This window comes from Mauremys reevesii, unplaced genomic scaffold (genome assembly GCF_016161935.1).
Source record: "Mauremys reevesii isolate NIE-2019 unplaced genomic scaffold, ASM1616193v1 Contig91, whole genome shotgun sequence".
Lineage (NCBI taxonomy): Eukaryota > Metazoa > Chordata > Testudines > Geoemydidae > Mauremys > Mauremys reevesii.
Genome location: NW_024100908.1, coordinates 220,499 through 239,246, shown reverse-complemented (window position 1 = coordinate 239,246; position 18,748 = coordinate 220,499). Strand labels below are relative to the sequence as shown.

Genomic DNA, 18,748 nt, shown 5'->3' with positions numbered 1-18,748 from the left:
CACAACATTTCTTTGGTGCACAATGATAAAAAACAAAACTAAAATTTTCCATTAATTTCTGTAATGCTGAAGGGTCGTAAATTTGTCAGCATTTTTGCTCAGGAGAATCATTTCTATGGGTACCTTCACTGTGTCTAAATACTGAATCTGAGAGGAATCTTGCTTGACAAAGTTTTAATTTGCTATCAAATATGTTCTATAGGCCAAATAAAAAATGTCAGGTTTACTGCTCTAACCCCATAATAAAATAGGAAAGGAAAAAGGTTTAATATGATATAGTCTCTGGAAGCCATCCCATGCAGAAATGTAATATTCCCCAAAGATACACATTTCAGCTTTTATCATTTTATGAAGATTCCACAAGTTACACACATATATAAATGTCACTGAAATCCAACCCATCAATTTATCCCAGTTCCCAAGTGTAAGTGGGGAACTACTGTAGTGAACTTTCCCAGCTTCTGCACTACCCCACGGGAACTGGCTAGCAAAAGGGTGTCAGGCCCCACTCCTATTCCATTTACCCAGGGACCTGCCTGCAGTGATAATATGTTAGGTGTGAGGAACTTCTCAGACTGTGAACTTCCACAATGCTGAGCTCAGCCAAACTGGGACAGAGCACCCTTGATTAACAAGGAGATGTAGTTTCTCCCTCTTGTCATACAGGCTTAAAGTCAGTGTCCCCCACCGATCACCTTCTGCAGGAGTATTTGCTCACTTTGTCACGAAGCTCTTTGGTTTTGACCCCATAAATGATAGGGTTGAGCATGGGGGGGACAAGAAAGTTGAGGTTAGCTAAGATGATGTGAACATGGGGAGCGATGTCCTGACCGAACCGGTGTGTCATAGAGGTGAAGAGGAAGGGAGTATAAGACATCAGCATTACACAGATGTGGGCTGTGCAGGTGTTGAGGGCTTTCTGGTGGGCTGTCTTGGAGGAGATTCTGAGGACGGCCCTGATGATCAGACCATAGGACAGGACAATGAGCGTCAGGTCAGACCCGATGACTATGAATGCTACCACTAAGCCATAAATCCCATCAAATGTGGTGTCCCCACATGACATCTTCACCACAGCCATATGGTCACAGTATGTATGGGGGATAATATGGTTGGCACAGAATGGCAGCCTGGTCAGGAGCAAGGGTAGGGGTAGAATGAAGAGAACAGCTCTTATCAGACCCATTAGCCCTAGCTTAACTATTCGTACATTAGTGAGGATGGTGGCGTATCTCAGAGGGTTACATATGGCAATGTAGCGATCAAAGGCCATTGTCGCGAGGACGGCTGAGTGCATAGTAGTAGCCGCATGAAGAAAGAACATCTGGGTGAGGCAGCCACACACAGTAATGCCTTTCAGATTGAACCAAAATATACACAGTGCCTTTGGCACAATGGAGGTAGATGTACCAATGTCTGTGAGCGCCAGCATGCAGATGAGCAGGTACATCGGCTTGTGCAGGGTCTGCTCTTTGCCTACAACAAACAGAACTGTGAAATTTCCAAACAGGCTGATAATGTAGAATGTAGAGAAAGGGATGGAAATCCAGATGTGGACAATTTCCAGGCCATCGATTCCCGTTAGCATGAAGGTTGAAGGGTCAGAGAGGGTAAGGTTGAGAGCTGCCATGAGATGATTGATGCATCAGTTGGGCTAAGAAATGCTCAAGGTGCCTGTGAGGGAGAGAAGCAAATCAAGGGGGTTTATACAGTTTATAACCATTAGTAGGGTAAATATTCTACAGTTATTATCCATCTAGAAAAGAGGGATAGTAGTGAGGTGCTAAGATTTACAGATGGCACCAGATTATTTTGGTCATAGTCAAGTCCAGAGAAGTCCTCAGAGGGAGCTAACCAAGCCAGGTGACTGGGCAGCATGATGGTAGAGAAACTTCGATGTCAATAACAGCAAAGTGTTTGCCCATTGGAGGAAAATGCTTGAAGTCCTCAAACACCTGGGAAGGTTCTAATTTAATTGTATGACAGGGACTTGGGCGTCATGGTACACAACTCTGGGAAACCCTTCTCACAGTGCAAGCATGGACAGAGACTAAGCAAAACATTAGGATCCAGGAGGAGTGGGATGGGGAATCATACAGAAAATACAATGCAATGAGATCAGTCAGTCAGTGTTTCACCCTCCTCTGGACTCCTCTTTGTAGTACTGGTCACTCTTCTCACAAAGGATTTTGCATACTAAAGCAGTTCAGGCAAGGGTAATGAGAATTGTAACCGGCCTGGGGAAATTCTCATATGGAGAGAGGTTGAAAAGACTAGGGTTATTATCTTATAAAGGTGATGAATATGAGGGGACATGAGAAAAGTCTGTAAAATACTGACTCATGGAGAGTAGACTGAGAATGTGTTTTCCCTGTCTCATAACACAAGATCAAGAGGATATTCTATTAAATTGAAACATGTCATATTCAAAACAGATAAAAAAAGAATGCTTTTTTCACTCAAAGACTAACTAGACTGAGGCACTCGTTGCCACAAGTGGTAGTTGAGGCCATGAGCTAAGTAAGAATCAGGAAGGATTTGGACATTTACATGGGAATTCATGGAATCATAGAATCATAGAATATCAGGGTTGGAAGGGACCTCAGGAGGTCATCTAGTCCAACCCCCTGCTCAAAGCAGGACCAATCCCCAACTAAATCATCCCAGCCAGGGCTTTGTCAAGCCTGACCTTAAAAATCTCTAAGGAAGGAGATTCCACCACCTCCCTAGGTAACCCATTCCAGTGCTTCACCACTCTCTGAGTGAAAAAGTTTTTCCTAATATCCAACCTAAACCTCCTCCACTGCAACCTGAGACCATTACTCCTTGTTCTGTCATCTGCTACCACTGAGAACAGTCTAGATCCATCCTCTTTGGAACCCCCTTTCAGGTAGTTGAAAGCAGCTATCAAATGCCCCCTCATCCTTCTCTTCTGCAGACTAAACAATCCCAGTTCCCTCAGCCTCTCCTCATAAGTCATGTGATCCAGCCCCCTAATCATTTTTGTTGCCCTCCGCTGGACTCTTTCCAATTTTTCCACATCCTTCTTGTAGTGTGGGGCCCAAAACTGGACACAGTACTCCAGATGAGGCCTCACCAATGTTGAATAGAGGGAATGATCACGTCCCTTGATCTGCTGGCAATGCCCCTACTTATACAGCCCAAAATGCCATTAGCCTTCTTGGCAACAAGGGCACACTGTTGACTCATATCCAGCTTCTCGTCCACTGTAACCACTAGGTCCTTTTCTGCAGAACTGCTTCCTAGCCATTTGGTCCCTAGTCTGTAACAGTGCATGGGATTCTTCCTTCCTAAGTGCAGGACTCTGCACTTCTCCTTGTTGAACCTCATCAAGAATTGAGACTCTCCAGTTACAATAGTTACAGGTAAATACATATTTTAGACAGCCTAGATGCCAAAGTCTTTCAGAGCACAAGCCAATCTCAAGCTGTCAGGCAACAAGCTACAGACGGTCAGGTCACGCCCTCCCCCGGCTCCCATGCGTCTACTGTTGAGTTTCTTACACCTTCTTCTGCAGCACCTGTGGCTGTCCCTGTAAGAGAAAGAACACTGAACCTGATGGAGCATAGGTCTGATCCACAATGCAATTCCTATGTTGGAAAGGAGCCCTGTTTCCTCCATGGAAACAGACATAATCATACTGTGCTAAGACTTTGTGCTCAACAGTATGGGCACAAAAAGGCACAAAGGTCTTGGTCTTTAGGGCTACAGGTCTGCACCTCTGTTAATTCCTTTTTTTCTTTTGGTGAGACACATTTTGCAGATACCCAGCTTTGTCTGAGGCATAAGTACAGGTGTTAACTGACACATGTCAACAACTCAGCTGCTAACCCTTCTCACGCCTGAATATCGATGAAGTTTCCAGATGACACAAAAAATGGAGGATTGTAAATAATGAAGAGGACAAGTCACAGTTCAGAGCAATCTGGATTGGTTGGTAAACTGGGTCAAAGCAAACAATTTTTGTTCTAATATAGCTATGTAGATATCTACGTCTAGGAACAAAAAATGTAGGCAATGCTGACACGAGGGGGGACTCTTATGGGAAGTGAATGACTCTGAACAAGATTTGGGGAAGTGAAGGAATAATTAGCTAAACACGAGCTCCCAGTGTGACTCTGAGTCAAAAAGAGCCAATGTGATCCTGGGAATCTCAACGATATGTAGAGTAGTTATTTTACCTCTATATTTGCCACTAGTGTGACTGCCGCTGGCCCTTTGTCCAGTTCTGATATTCACAACTATAGATAGATGTTGATATATTGTTGTATATGTTGTACAGAGAAAAGTCACAATAATTATTAAAAGATTAGAAAAACTGCCTTTTAGTGATAGGCTCAAAGAACTCAATCTATGTAGTTTAACAAAGATGGTTCAGGGGTGAATTGATAACTGTCAATAGGTACCTAAACTGGGAAGAAATATTTAATAAGCTTTTCAGCATAGCATAGCATGATTCAATGGCTGTCAATTGAAGTTAAAGCAGTTATGACTGGAAATAAGGCATACATTGTTTAAATGGTGAGAATAACTATTGGAACAATTTACCACGGTTCTTGGCGGATTTTCCCTCACAGAGAATTTTTAAATTGGGGTTGGATGTTTCTCTAAAAAATCTGCTTTAGTAACAATTTTGGGGGAAATTTTCTGGCTTGTACTCCACAGAAATTCAGACCAGATAATCACAATGGTCCTTGGAATCTACAAACATGTCCCCAGGAGTCAGCTGGACTCATTTTGCCTGCAAGCTTGTGCCTGAGTTTACTGAAACTATTTTTTTTCTCTTCTGACCATGTTTAATTTAATCCTATGAGGAGAAGTTCTCAAGTGACTATGGTGCCTTGAAAACGCTATACTAGGTGTGTATTTAACAAGACTGAGGGATCCCATGAGGCACTGCATGAATGAACATTTTAGGTCAGAAAAAAAATGACTTCAGCCCATGAAATCTAGTACAGCCCTTGCCATTAATGGCTAACATAGCTGTCTAGAAAATGATCCCAGAGCGTCCTGGGTTTAACATCTGTGTTCCAGGGGCCCACTGTTTCAATCAGCTACCAGTGATTCTTGCATGGGCCATCTGTATTTATCTAGGCTCTCATGTATCCTGGAGTTAACCCACTAAGATTATATAATGTGCATACTTCTCAGCTTCCGAATTGTTCCTGTGCACCCATACACCACGCAGAGTGTATGGGTATAACGAGAGAAGCCACACAGGTGCCTCCCTTGGCATTTTCCACTTGTGAGATTTCTCACCAGTAAGACACAGTCACTGATTACCCCCAGCCAAGGGAGGAGGAGTGACGAGAGGCACCTCACCCCCTGCACAGTAAGAGCGGTGAGGAGCATGGGGTAGATCAGATGTTGTGGGAGCCAGGATTGACTGGGGAGCATGGAGAAGACACTGGTGACCAACAAGCTTTTGGAATCGGAGCAGCCAGGGATGGGGAAGGAGAGTGCGGATAAAGGATCAGAGGATGATGGGAAATTGAAGCAGCTAAGGAGCAAAGTGTGATTGGTTCCTCCTAGGGTTCAACCTGGAACTGGGGTATCGCTGAGCCCTCTGACCCACCACCCCGGCTCCCTCTCTCAGTGTGCTGCTGGGAGAAGCTGCAGACCCACTTCCAGTCCTACTACTTCTCCAGCGTTCACAGAGACAGAGACACACCCAGCTGCAGTTACATGCAGGCTCTCTGACCAGCCACTACATGAACCAACAATAGAGAGGCTACAGCCAAAATAACCAGCAGATCCCTAGCCTAGGACCCCAGAGCTGGACCGTCCTGCCCTGAACCAGACTCTGACCAGTATGAATTTGTTACCCGGTTTGCCACTCCCTCAATGTGGGGAGGACAATGCACATTTGTGGTAACCAAGCTGAGATGTTTACCCCAGACACTTCACTTAAATGGATACTGGGTTTAGATTAAAACATAAAACAAGTGTGTTAACTACAACAGATAGAATACAAGTGATTTTAAAGGATGTCAAACAGATCAAAGAAGATGACCTAGCAAATCAGCAAAAAGGCAAACTAAGTTTAACACACTAGTTAGATTGACTATGAATTAGCAGTTTCTCACAAACCATCTAGCAGATTCTCAAGGAACAGGCTGCATTTGATTTGCAGCTCGGGTTTCTGAGGTTTCCATACACAGACTAGAAATCCCTTTAGCCTGGGTCCAGCACTTTCCCCAATTCAGTCTTTGTTCCTCAGGTGTTTCGAGGAAACCTCTTGTGTGAGGAGTGAAGAACCACCAACGATGTTGTTAGAGGGCTTATTCCTTCACCCCTTCACTTCCCTGGACCTTCTCGCATGAACAGACAGCAGCAATACCCAAAGTCCAAAGGTGCAAATAAATCTATGTTTATTGGGGTGAACTTCCAGCAAGCAATAATTTCAATTTCTTTCCTCAGTGTCCCCCTTCCCAGGTCTGACTCAAACATGATTCCAATTTCCCTCCTGCCCTTATTTCCTGATTGACTCCAGACTATATAATAAAACTTGAGTTCTGCTTAGCTATACCATAACCAATCATTTTACTGAAATTTAATCAACCAATTTTAATGTAGGGTAACATGGTTATCTAACTAATTTATCCCACTACTTTAATTATTTTACACCCAACAAAATTAATGATACAACAGACAGAAACAATCACAGAACCAGACAGAGATTATACAGACAAACAATAGGGAAGTGGAGACAACAGAGACAGAACAACATAGAAATGAGGATTTTACATCCCAGCTATTCATAAGTGAGATCTTGCTGGACAGAATGTTAGCAAACAAAGTTTTCTCTAAATCTTCTAAGCTCTTCCCTTTCTCTGGAGGTGATAGATCAGATCACCTTCCTAACAGCCCCAGATTGCCTGATTTCAATGTGACTAGTTTGGGATGTGAGGATGTGACCGTTCACTTCCCAGCTTATGGCTGCCTCTGCTGCTTAGCCAAAGGCCTTAGTCTAAGAACTGGGCCTTGGGGTATCATCATGAGAGAAGGCTTATAAACAAGCAGGCAATCATTTTATTTCTTTCTTTTATACCTCTATAACTAGCTAAATAATAAACATACACCTAAATTCTTAAGGGATAGGCCTTTACAGACGGGCCTGAATAGCTATATCCTAACAGATATCACTCCCACACTTATATAGCTTTACATATGGTGGGAAACCTTTGTTTGAAAACTTGGTTCCCAGACCAGTTTGTGGGAAAATACAGACTCCCCAAGATGGAGACGAGATTTATGTGGCCTGGTCACATGCCCTTGCAGAGTCCTATTGTCCATTATTTAAAGGCTGTCTGCAGCGTTCTCAGGAAGCCTGAGATGAGTTTTTCCTCAGGCCAGTTGTTTTACCTACTAGCTCATAGCCCTCAATAGGCCCTTCCCAACCAGCTCTTTAGACTGAAAGCTTCTTGCCAAGTGGATTTTACCCAGGTGGAACTGCATTCCAAATACAGATACATAGACAATATTCAGTTGGGGACAGACTGGCTAAGCAGCAAGTCTGCAGAAAAGGACCTGGGGATGGCAGTGGATGAGAAGCTGGATATGAGTCAGCAGTGTGCCCTTGTTGCCAAGAAGGCTAATGGCATATTGGGCTGCATTAGTAGGATCATTGCCAGCAGATCGAGGGAAGTGATTATTCTCCTCTATTCGGCACTAGTGAGGCCATATCTGGAGTATTGCATCCAGTTTTGGGCCCCCTATTATAGGAAGGATGTGGAAAATTAGAGAAAGTCCAGCAGAGGGCAACAAAATGATCAAGGGGCTTTGGCAGATGACTTTCGAGGAGAGGCTGAGGGAACTGGGCTTGTTTAGTCTGCAGAAGAGAAGAGTGAGGGGGGATTTGATAGCAGCCTTTGACTACCTGAAGGGGGATCCCAATGAGGATGGAGCTTGGCTGTTCTCAGTGGTGGCAGATGACAGAACAAGGAGTGATGGTCTTAAGTTGCAGTGTGGGAGGTCTAGGCTGGATATTAAGAAACACTATTACACTACGAAGGTGGTGAAGCACTAGAATGGGTTGCCTATGGAGGTGGTGGAATCTCCATCCTTAGAGGTTTTTAAGATCCGGATTGACAAAGCCTTAGCTGGGATGATTGAATTGGTGTTGACATTGGTCCTGCTTACGTCCCTTCCTACCCTAATCTTCTGTGATTCTATGACTCATAATTTCAGACACAGTAATGAAACATGTACACAAATAGGATAATCATATTCAGAAAATTACAACTCTTCATATGACATTTTACATGACCCATCTTGAATTAAATGTATCAGATTTTATGCTATAATTATATCAAAATAACATCATTATGAAGAATATGGGGTGCAGTGTCCCAAAAAGATCAATGGTTCTTTCCACCGCTGACATGCCTGAAGTTACATAACAACAACAACTGTTGGAAATAAACCTGAGTAAAGGTTGGGAACCCAGGCTGCAGGTTTGTGGCTTGGCAGAGCAAAGTAACCCTGAGATGTCCCCAAACACATTTGGGGCTGGACCAACAATCACAAAGAAAAAAATGTCAGTGCTGCTGCCCTCCTGTCTCTGTAACCCCAGCTCCCCACCCCCATAATCTTCAGTGCTCCCTGCCTGTCTGTGAATATGCTGCTTCCCACTGCCATCATTCCCAACTCTGTTTGCCGGTCACTGAACACCCCCTGCCTGTCCTCACTGCCCTGAGTGTCACCTGGTTCTCTGTGTACACCTCCCTCCATGCAACCAGAACCCCCAGCACTAGCTGCCTATCCGTGTCAAGCTCTTCCTCAAAATGACTCAAAGCATTAATGCATTGCACTCTGTTAGAAACCCAGACACCCCTTCCTGAAGCTGCTTTTTCTGTGTTGTCAATTGCTGACGTTACCATGAGTCTGTGGTGGGGTTGCTCATGAGAGGAGGGATGGTCCGGATGAGGGATGGCGTCAGAGACAATCTGCTACAGTGGTGTCCACATTATGTTACTGCCTGAGACACTCCCCTGCCCCAGGAGTCCTCATTTCATTTCCTTGGTCTGTGCATTAGGCTGGATGTCTGTTCCCTCTTTCACCCAGTTTGAGGTCTGCACACTAATGTGATCTGGATATTGTGATACTGCATGTTTCTCTCTCCCCAGCCCCACACACACACTGTGTGTTCCTGGACCTCCTCAAGTGAGATTTCCAACACCGTTTGGTTTTCTCTAAGCCAGAATCATGCTTTTCTTTTTACTGCCTTTTGGTACTTCCCATCCACTCCAGAACCAGAGATGCAGGGGCACAGAGAACACAGACCCCTCTCCCCTGTCAAAAAAACTGTTTTCCTCATTGGTCTGACCCTGTAAGCCTGTGAGTTTGAGATTTCAGCAACTGTCCTGTCAGTTCTTCTTTGATCCAAAGGAGTTTATCTGTCCTCAGAGACCACGGGACAACTGCTTTTGAAGTCACCAGAGGCTCATGGCCGGTGTAAATCCGGCGATTTACTTAAAACCCTTCATGTAGATTTAGGGTGAACTCCTATCCATATTGGGAGTTTTGCCATTGATCTCAATGAGACCAGATTCACCCTTAATGTTTAACTTTTGGCTCCAAGAGGCGAAAATCATGGCTTTGGGTTGTGCTATAGAGAGCGCTATTCTCTTAGGGTGCTGAAAGAGTCTGAAGGAAACTCCCAGTTTATGAAGCGTTCTGAGACTCAGCATGAAAGATTGGGATTTCAAAGCATGTGGGCCCTAATTGTGCTCTCAGGGAGGCCAGTGTCAGTTTGGAGTCATCCAATCAGGGGCGGCTCTAGAAATCATGCTGCCCCAAGCAGCGCGATGCGCCGCGCCGCCCTTCCCCGGTCCTGCCGCGGGTCCCCTCTTCCCGCGGCTCTGGTTGAGCTCCCGCAGGCATGCCTGCGGCAGGTCGACCGGAGCCCGGGACGAGCGGAGCTGCCGCAGTCACGGCTGCGGGAGGTCCAGCCGAGCCGCGGGACGAGCGCCCCCTCCGCAGTCATGCCTGCTCCGGTCGACCTGCCGCAGCCGTGACTGCGGCAGCTCCGCCGGCCCAGCCTCCCGCCCTCTCCGGCGGCAGGGGACGCCCCCTACATTTTGCCGCCCTAGGCACCAGCTTGTTTTGCTGGTGCCTAGAGCCGCCCCTGAATCCAATGAAGGCAAAAAGAGAGAGCATAATCTGGCCAGTGTGCAACACGTTCTGGTAACACAGGTACCCAAGCAGAGGCTTTGGCTGTACTTCTTAACAGGGCAGTGAAGTTGCTGAATTGAAAAACTTGAGCAAACCAAAGGAAAAATCGCACTGTCCCCAAAAAGGAAGCTACTGAAACAGACAGAAGGAGACAGTAAGAGGCAGGGAACTGATCTTAACAACTAATATTTGTCTAATCTATTTCCATAACATTTGTACCAGGTAAATCCCTTGGTGTTTCTGACAACACTAAACAGTTCAAATCTCTGTGCTGGTGAATCTTGCCCAGATAGTTCTTGACTTTACCCCTGGAACTGTTCCTGAGCCCTTAGCACAAACTTTATTTCAGAAACAAGCAACTCACCGAAATCCCGCTCAGCAGAGGGAGGAAATCTCCATCCTGCAACAAGAAGGCAGAGCCCTGAGTATCAGTGTATGAATCTCACACATCTTTAACTCAGCATGCTGAACAGCAACCTTTATGATTCCCCTGTACAGTCCCTCAAGACTCGCAGGTTGGCCTGGACTCCTGGACAATTTCCTTGGCTCCATTAGCAGTGGGAAGAGCAGAAAATAGACCTTGGAGAATTTCAGCCTGAGAGGTTCCCTTGGGAATGAAGACATGATTCTCCAATAACAGGGGATGAGATTGTTAGGACAAACTGAATCTCACAGACTTGTGAGAGTGGTCCGGCATAACCGAATCCCCAGAGGGAAAAGGAAGAGTCAAGTTTTAGGTGTATTCCTTTATATCAGCATTTCCACGCTGCTGCCCATAGTCAGAATCTGAGCATCCCCCCCTCATCCTCCCGGCTGCTCCTAGCACTGCCTGGGACTGGGCAGTGTAGGAGAGAGAGAGCCCGAAGCACTTGGCATGGTGTAAATTCTGAGGCTTGAACCAGAGGCTGTGAACCAAAGTCAGGCCAGGTATTAAAGCAGATACTCACAAGTTCAGTGCTCAGTACAGGAACTTGTGAAAGTTGTTGCTAGTGTACTTAGATATTTCCCTAAATATGTTCCAGCTACTGCAGATCCATCCCACTAGCCAAATCCCTCCCTCCTCTCCTTAACCCCAAGGCCCACTGACCACCGGGTGCCTGCACCCCCTGCCCCCAAAACCTCGCCACTTATCGAGTCCCTCCATCTCTGAATGAGCAAGTTTCAATTTGATTGAAAGGGCCCTCACATATTTCCTGTGTAGTCCATCAGTGCTGTCTGGATCACATTAGCCCTGCATTTACACTTTTAGCTATATCCATTGAGTGGGATGAAAACCTGCCATTACATTCACCTAACAGTGTGACCATCAGGAAAATACAAAAACAACGAGGAGTCTAGTGGCACCTTAAAGACCAACAGATTTATTTGGCCAAAAGCTTTCATGGGCAAAAACCCCATCTCTTAGAAGAAGTGGCTTTTTTACCTATGAAAGCGTACACCTGCCCAAAGAAATCTGTACAGACTAACACGATTACCCCTCTGAAACAGGAAAATATGTCCGTCTGCCCCATTTTTCTTTCGCACTCTCATTTTTAACTGGCAGATATTTGTGTTGTCCAAGTGTTCTTGTAATAACTGAACAGTTAATAAAGGCTGTTGTTTTCACTGATTGTTTCTGAGCGTACCCTTCCTCTGTGCCGGGGTAACAGGGATATCCTGCAGCTCATGGAACTTTCGGGCTTCCTCCCTAAGAACATCCCACTTAGCGCTGGTTTGCATACTCTCTAATGCTTTGACGATCCCCTGCCATACACTGCAGGTCTGAGAAGGTGTCGTGTCCGGTATCTGCAGAGCTTTGCGTACTAGATGATACATACTAAGAACATGGTAAAAGCACACACAACAATCTATTTTCTGTCCATTCTGCAATAAACTGAATGCTTCAGTCAGTCTTCGGTAGGGAGGCACTGGCAGTCCCCACAAGCTACTGAGAAGTGCTCTCAGGGAGTTTTTACAGCAGATGTATTTTTTCATCGGTGTGCCCATCTCCTTCGCTTACACTAAACAATTCCAGTTTGACTCCAAGCTTCTTCTGGCCCTCTAAGTAAGCATGGTGTGTGCCAGACTGTGAAAAGAAGGCAAATGAGCCCTCCCAAAAGTATAAAAGAATCCTGTTGTTATCCAGTTTACTTTGTAGGCCTCGACTAAAAGCAAGAGCAATTCATGAGCCATGCATTGTGTATATATATAGTAGTCAGATGATCTTTCAGCATTTTTGCTCTACTCTACATACATAAGCTGCCATGACAGTGGCCCTCATCATAACACTGTGCTCCTACCAGAAAGTTTGCAGTACCCCATGCTTTCAAGAACTGCTTAATGCTGTGATAGGTGGGGCCAGCATCCCCTTGTTCAGAGCAATCAAGAAATCCTAGATATCCTTCCTTTATTTCCAGATATTCTGTGCATCTCACACAGCCTGTCATTTCTTCTTGTTCACAATCGTGTGCTTCATCAACAAGAACAATACACAGCCCATTCTTATGAGCTTTCTGAATGATTGTGTTGTTACAATATCAGCAGCAATTTGTAAAAGCTCGTTTTGAGTTGAGTGGCATGGGAAATTGAAAGAACCACTCGGTTTTTTTGTTTGTTTGTTTTATTTTTTGTGAAGGCTTCATAATACATAAAACAAATTGCATAATTCCAGAAACTTTCCACTGTTTGAAGATTCTTCTCCCTCATCCTGCTCCTGCAGTGCTATTCCTTGGTTAGCCAGGTAAAGCATAGTCTCTGTTTTCATGTAATGTCATCCGTGCCACTATAGAGTCCACTTCTTTTGACTGTTTGAAAAAAAAAGCCACCTTTCAGATCACTGCTTGTATATGGCAGATTGTGTATGTTTCTGAAGCTTTTTTCCCTATATTTTACCAGTCCCTTACTCCATTTCCAGTGACTGCAGGGTCTCTCAAACCACTGGAAAACTGTCTGCAAGGAAAGCAGAAAAGTGCATCTGCCTGCTTGCTGTACTCTAAAAATGAAAATCTCTTGTAATATTCTGATGTAAAAGAGAAAGATCGAGACACAACTTTGCTTATTCTAGTATCTTGTTGAGCTTGCAGTAAGTTTTCTTGAGCAAGGCTGAAGAAAATCGTTGAGAGTGTTTCGCAGGTTGGTTACAAAATCCAAAAGGTTAAGTCCTTCCAGGAAGTCAGTTCCTGAGTCCATACGGATGTCTGAAGGCCAATCTACCCCAGCAAAAATGTCTGCCAATGCCTGGCTCATGCTTTTAGCCCTGGTGTTGCTTAGAGCAACTGCTTCCAACCATCAGGTGGCAAAGGTCAGTAGGTATAGCCAGGGATGGCTGTAGGCACCATCCCAGCAAGCAGCTGCTTGGGGGGGCCAACGGTGAGGGGAGGCATGTCCGGGTCTTTGGTGGCAATTCGGTGGCGGGTCCCTCACTCCCTCTCGGAGTGAAGGACCAGCCGCCGAATTGCCGCCGAAGACTGAAGCGGAGGCAGTAGAGCTGAAGTAGAGTTGCAGATCGTGGCAAAAACCCTGGAGCCGGCCCTGTGTATAGCTTTCCTCTGGGTGTCTTCTTAGAGAAAGGACCCAGAGTATCCACAGCTACATGCTGAAATGGAACCTCAATTATGGGGGTGGCTGGAGAGGGGCTGTCAGGGTTCCCTCCCCACTCTGAACTCTAGGGTACAGACGTGGGGACCTGCATGAAAACCCCCTTAAGCTTATTTCTACCAACTTAGGTTAAAAACTCCCCAAAGCACAATTTCTCTCTTACACCTTGGATTAAGTAATGCTGCCACCACCAAGTGATTTAAGCAAACATTTAGGGAGGGCCACTTGGAGCCCTGCCTTCCCCAAGCTCCTACACCCCCTTTCCTGGGCAGGCTTGAGAATAATATCCTCACCAATTGGTACCAGTGAACACAGACCCAAAACCTTGGATCTTAAAACAATGAAAAATCAATCAGGTTCTTAAAAGAAGAATTTTAATTAAAGAAAAAGTAAAATAATCACCTCTGTAAAATCGGGATGGTAAGTACTTTACAGAATAACAAAAGACTCAAGAACACAGAGGATCTCCCCTCTAGGCAAAACCTTAAAGTTACAAAACCAGGTATAAATCTCCCTCTTAGAAAAAGGAAAACAAAAGCCAAAATAAAAGTAAATCTAACACATTTCCTTGCTAAATACTTACTAACGCTATAGGAGTTGGATGGCTTGCTTCCTTAATCTGACTCCAGCAAGCACGCAGAACAGACAGACAAAGCCTTTCCCCACCTCCTCTCCGATCTGAAAGTATCTTGGCCCTTTATTGGTCCTTTTGGTCAGGTGCCAGCCAGGTTACTTGAGCTTCTTAACCCTTTACAGGTAAGAGGATTTTGTGTCTCTGGCCAGGAGGGACCCCATAGCACTGTATACAGAAAGGTGGTCACCCTTCCCTTTATATTCATGACAGGGGCCTTGACCTGGTCTTGGGGCTTTCCCATCCTCTGGTATACCTCACAAGACCGGACATAGCTAGAAACATCCTTGCCCATTCCCTCCCATTGGAATGACCTCCCCAAATGGTCTTTGGTCCTGTTCCCCCCAGTATTGCCACTAGGATGATCATGGGCTAAGCTTAAGAGCTTTACCCAGTGATTAGTTAAAACTACCAACAGTCTTTGAGGATGCCAGTCTTCCTGGTGCCCACCAGAAAGAGTCTCCTTGTATAAAAGTCCTCTCTCTACAACAAACCGGGATCAATTAGAAGAGCTGAGAGTCAGTGGGTTGCTGCATGTCACCATCCAAGCTCTCTGGAGGCTGTCATCTGCTTCCTGCTCAGCCTGGAACTGTTCCCTTGATGCTGGAGACATCAGTTCTTCACTGGATTGTGGACTTGGGCTTGGTCTCTCTGGAAGTGATGTAGGTGATGGGGTTGTTTTTGTTGTCTGTGAACCACTTTCCGCTGGTGCACTAGGTTGTATTTCAGGCTCCAGCTGAGCCTCTTGTGCAGGTTTAGCTGCTGCTGCCAATGCAGGCTTGGTGGTGCTCTCTGGCATTGGAGTTGCAGACGGGGTTGCAAGGGCTGGATTCAGTGCTGGCAATGGTTCTGGTGCTGGTTGCTCCGCCAGTTCCGGCTCTGGGACGAGATCTGCTACTGCTGCTGCAGATGTTGGCATGGGGCCTGTTCCACCACCTCAGTTTGGGCCTCTGGTAACACAGACTGGGCCTCTGGTAACAAGGCACAGGAACGGAGCTAGGTGTGAAGGCTTGCTTAGCCTGGCTGCGGGTGACCATTCCCACCTGCTAGCCAGCTTCACATGGTTGGCCAAGTCTTCCCCCAGCAGCACGGGAATGGGATAGTTGTCATAGACTGAAAAAGTCCACATCCCTGACCCGCTCTTGTACTGGACAGGCAACTTGGCTGTAGGCAAGTTTAAAGAGCTTGACATGAAGGGATGAATCGTCACGTGAGTCTCTGGATTGATGAATTGTGGTCCACTAAGGATTGGTGGATAGCTGACACCTTTGTTCCAGTGTCCCTCCATGCACTAACCTTCTTCCCGGCCACACTCATAGTTTCTCTTCACTCTGAGGGTATCTGGGAGGCATCTGGGCCTGGGGACCTTTGGTGTGATCTGTTTGTGTTCTTGGGGAAGTTGGCCTTCACATGCCCCAGCTCATTACATTTAAAACATCGCCCAGCTGACTGGTCACTGGGGCAAGATGGGTTGTTGGAGACTGGTGTGGCGGGACAATAAGAGGTTTGGGGTTTTCCTTGGGATGTAGGTGGGGTCTTGGGCTGCCCCTGGTGGTAGGGTGTTGTCTCGGGTTGCCCCTTCTGAAATCCGCTCTAACTGCTACTAGCTTTTTTCTTTTCCACCACCGCCACCCATTTGGTTCCGATCTCCCCCACCTCGATTACAGTTTTGGGCTTCCCATCTAGCATGTACCTTTCTATTTCCTCAGGAACACCCTCTAAGAACTGCTCCATTTGCACTAGGAAGGGCAGATCTTCCAGAGATTTAACATATGCTCCTGATATCCAGGCATCCCAATTTTTTATAATGTGGTAGGCGTGTCAGGAAAATGCCACGTCTGGTTTCCATCTTAGGGCTCTGAACCGCCGAGGGGCATGCTTGGGTGTTAGCCTGATTCTAATTCTGGCCTTTTGTTTAAAAATTTCGTACTCATTTGTGTGTTCTTTAGGCACTTCAGCTGCCACCTCTGTTAAGGGTCAACTGAATTGTGGCTTCATGTGCACCATACACTGGTCTGTAGAGATGCTGTACCCAAGGCAGGCCCTTTCAAAATTTTCTAAGAAGGCCTCTGTATCATCACCTACCTTGTATGTGGGGAATTTCTTGGAATGGGGTGCAGTACTTGGAGGAGGACTGTTAGGGCAACCTGGTTGACCTAGCTTAGCCTTTTCAGGATCAAAGCACTTTATTTCCACCTGCAAGCACTTCTCTGCCAGTTCTTAGAGCTTCCTCTCTAGGAAGAAAACCCTAACTTCCGCAGTTAGAACTCCAGCTGAGTTAAGGGCATCTCTCCACCCTGGCACTAGGATCTCGGTTTGGGGAGTGTTGGCCCTTCCCTCCTGGGAAATCTCCAGTCCCCCATCCTCTCTCTGCATTTCTGTCATGGAGCTGGATGTCTGGGCTTGATCTAGCCTGTCTTCTCTGTGGCGTGCTGCTTTGGGAAGACTGGTTGCTCTAGGGTTTTGGTGCCCATCCACAACCTCATGCACAGAGCTGTCCTACTCTAGCCTAGCTATTTTGTTGCCATGAATCTAGAAAAAAAATAAACTGTTTGTTGGACTCCCTGGCAGGCTGAACACTTTGTGTACCTGTTCCCCCTCAGGCAGCAAAGAAAAGAAACAAAGAAAAAAAACTCCCTGGCTTTGCTGGCTGCCAAAAGGAAAAATGCCTACTTTGAAATCCTGAGGTCTGTGCTTCTAGTTCAAAATGATTCCACCGCTCTGCCACCATCCCAAGGCTGATTCCCCACTCTGGCACTTCGAGTGCAGAAGGTGGGGGCCACAAGGACTCTAAAAATTAATACTGGCTACTCCAAGCTTGTATTAAACTCCCAAGGTTACAGCTTTTCTCTGACCTTGGACTGGTAGATGCTGCCACCACCCAAGTGCAAAACCTCTTTGAGAGCCCAGGAAGGCACACTTGGGAATTCCTTCCTGTGGGGTACCCTCAAGTCCTTTCATGCCCTCCTCCGGGCAAGACGTGAGAAAAAAAAACAAAGGAAATCAGCTATTGCCAACAGTAATTAAACAACACATGCACAAATCTCTTAAAACACAAAAATCCAATTCTGTTCTTAAAAAAAAGGTACTTTTTATTAAAAAACAAAAGGAAGAAAATATATCTGGGAACTTAGACTATTGCTAGCTATAAAAAGAGTAACTTCAAAGATTAAGCATCAAGGATAGTTTCTCGAGGTCCATTTTAAAGATTACAAGCAAACAAAAGCACCTGGGCTTAGCCCAGAGGAGTCCATAAGCCATAAAGAAATAAAATGGATAAAACTAATCACGTCTTCCTAGACATTTCCTGATCTACTTACATATCTGGGTTTTTAACTGAGTCGCTTCTAGGTACAATCCTGATGATTTTTTCATACCTAGCCCCAAGCTTCTTACAGCATGGGTCTGCCCTGTCCCCTCACTCCTGGAGAACAACCAGAGACAGAAAAAAGGGGAGTCTTGTTTCAATTTTAAAAAGTTCTAGTGTTCCCATTGGCTTTCCTGGCCAGGTGCCCACTTACTTCCTTTAACCCTTTACAGGTAAAGCAAGTAGAGAACAGCGCCTAAGAGGGATTTTATAGCTAACTGCATCTTAAAGCCTGATTTCCACTTAACCCTGAACTATGCGGTGTTTTATTTTATTAATTCATAGTGGCTGGGTGCACTTCATAAGATTGCAATTGGCTTGATCACATTCTGAAGTGCACACTCCTCAAATCCAGGGTAAAACGATCCAGTTCTCAAAAACACACTGTTTCACCGCCCTCACCAACAAGCTCTAGTAGAATGTCCTCAATTCCTTCAGCAGCTTTCCTGTATTGTCTCTAAATGACACATTTGGTTTATCCTCCAGGCTTCCTGAAGGATTGGACCTAGAAAAATCAGGTAAATTTTGCTCACAAGATCACTGAATATTTGACAAAAAAGTTCAGCATTGTGGTTGCTTTCTTTGCTTTTGGCTATCAAAAATCACAGCTTCAGTTCGTCAAACTGATGAAGAACCCTGTTCACACAGGGTCTAATGGAAAGCCAGCTGGCTTCAGAAAGCTTCAGTACCTTCTGGTGGTCTGAACGTCAAGGAAAGGCCGAGTCAGAGGGTGTGTGGCGGTGGGGGCTGATGGGTGATACTGAAGGAGATCAGGTGTTGGACAAAGAGAGGGAACTCAGCAATGGAGAGAGCAGTGCTTGGTGATCCACTGATAGCAGGTTAGGTGTGAGGAAGTTCTCCGACTGTGAACTTTTGCTATGATGAGCTAAGTCAAACAGCACAGAACACCCTTGATTAATGAAGAGATATTCGTTCCAACTCTTGTTACGCAGTTTAAAGTCAGTGGCCCCAGGCAG

At 45.6% G+C, this 18,748-nt stretch overlaps 1 protein-coding gene across 1 annotated transcript; it reads right to left on the bottom strand.

Moving 5' to 3' along the window:
- Positions 1–691: 691 nt before the first annotated feature.
- LOC120395048 (putative olfactory receptor 52P1) lies at positions 692–1,630 on the bottom strand. Its single transcript, XM_039519241.1, has one exon. The coding sequence runs from the start codon at positions 1,628–1,630 to the stop codon at positions 692–694; it is 939 nt and encodes a 312-aa protein (XP_039375175.1).
- Positions 1,631–18,748: the final 17,118 nt, after the last annotated feature.

What these genes read in the sequence shown, in the direction of transcription:
- LOC120395048 (XM_039519241.1), bottom strand. Translation starts at nt 1,630, where the DNA reads ATGGCAGCTCTCAACCTTACCCTCTCTGACCCTTCAACCTTCATGCTA.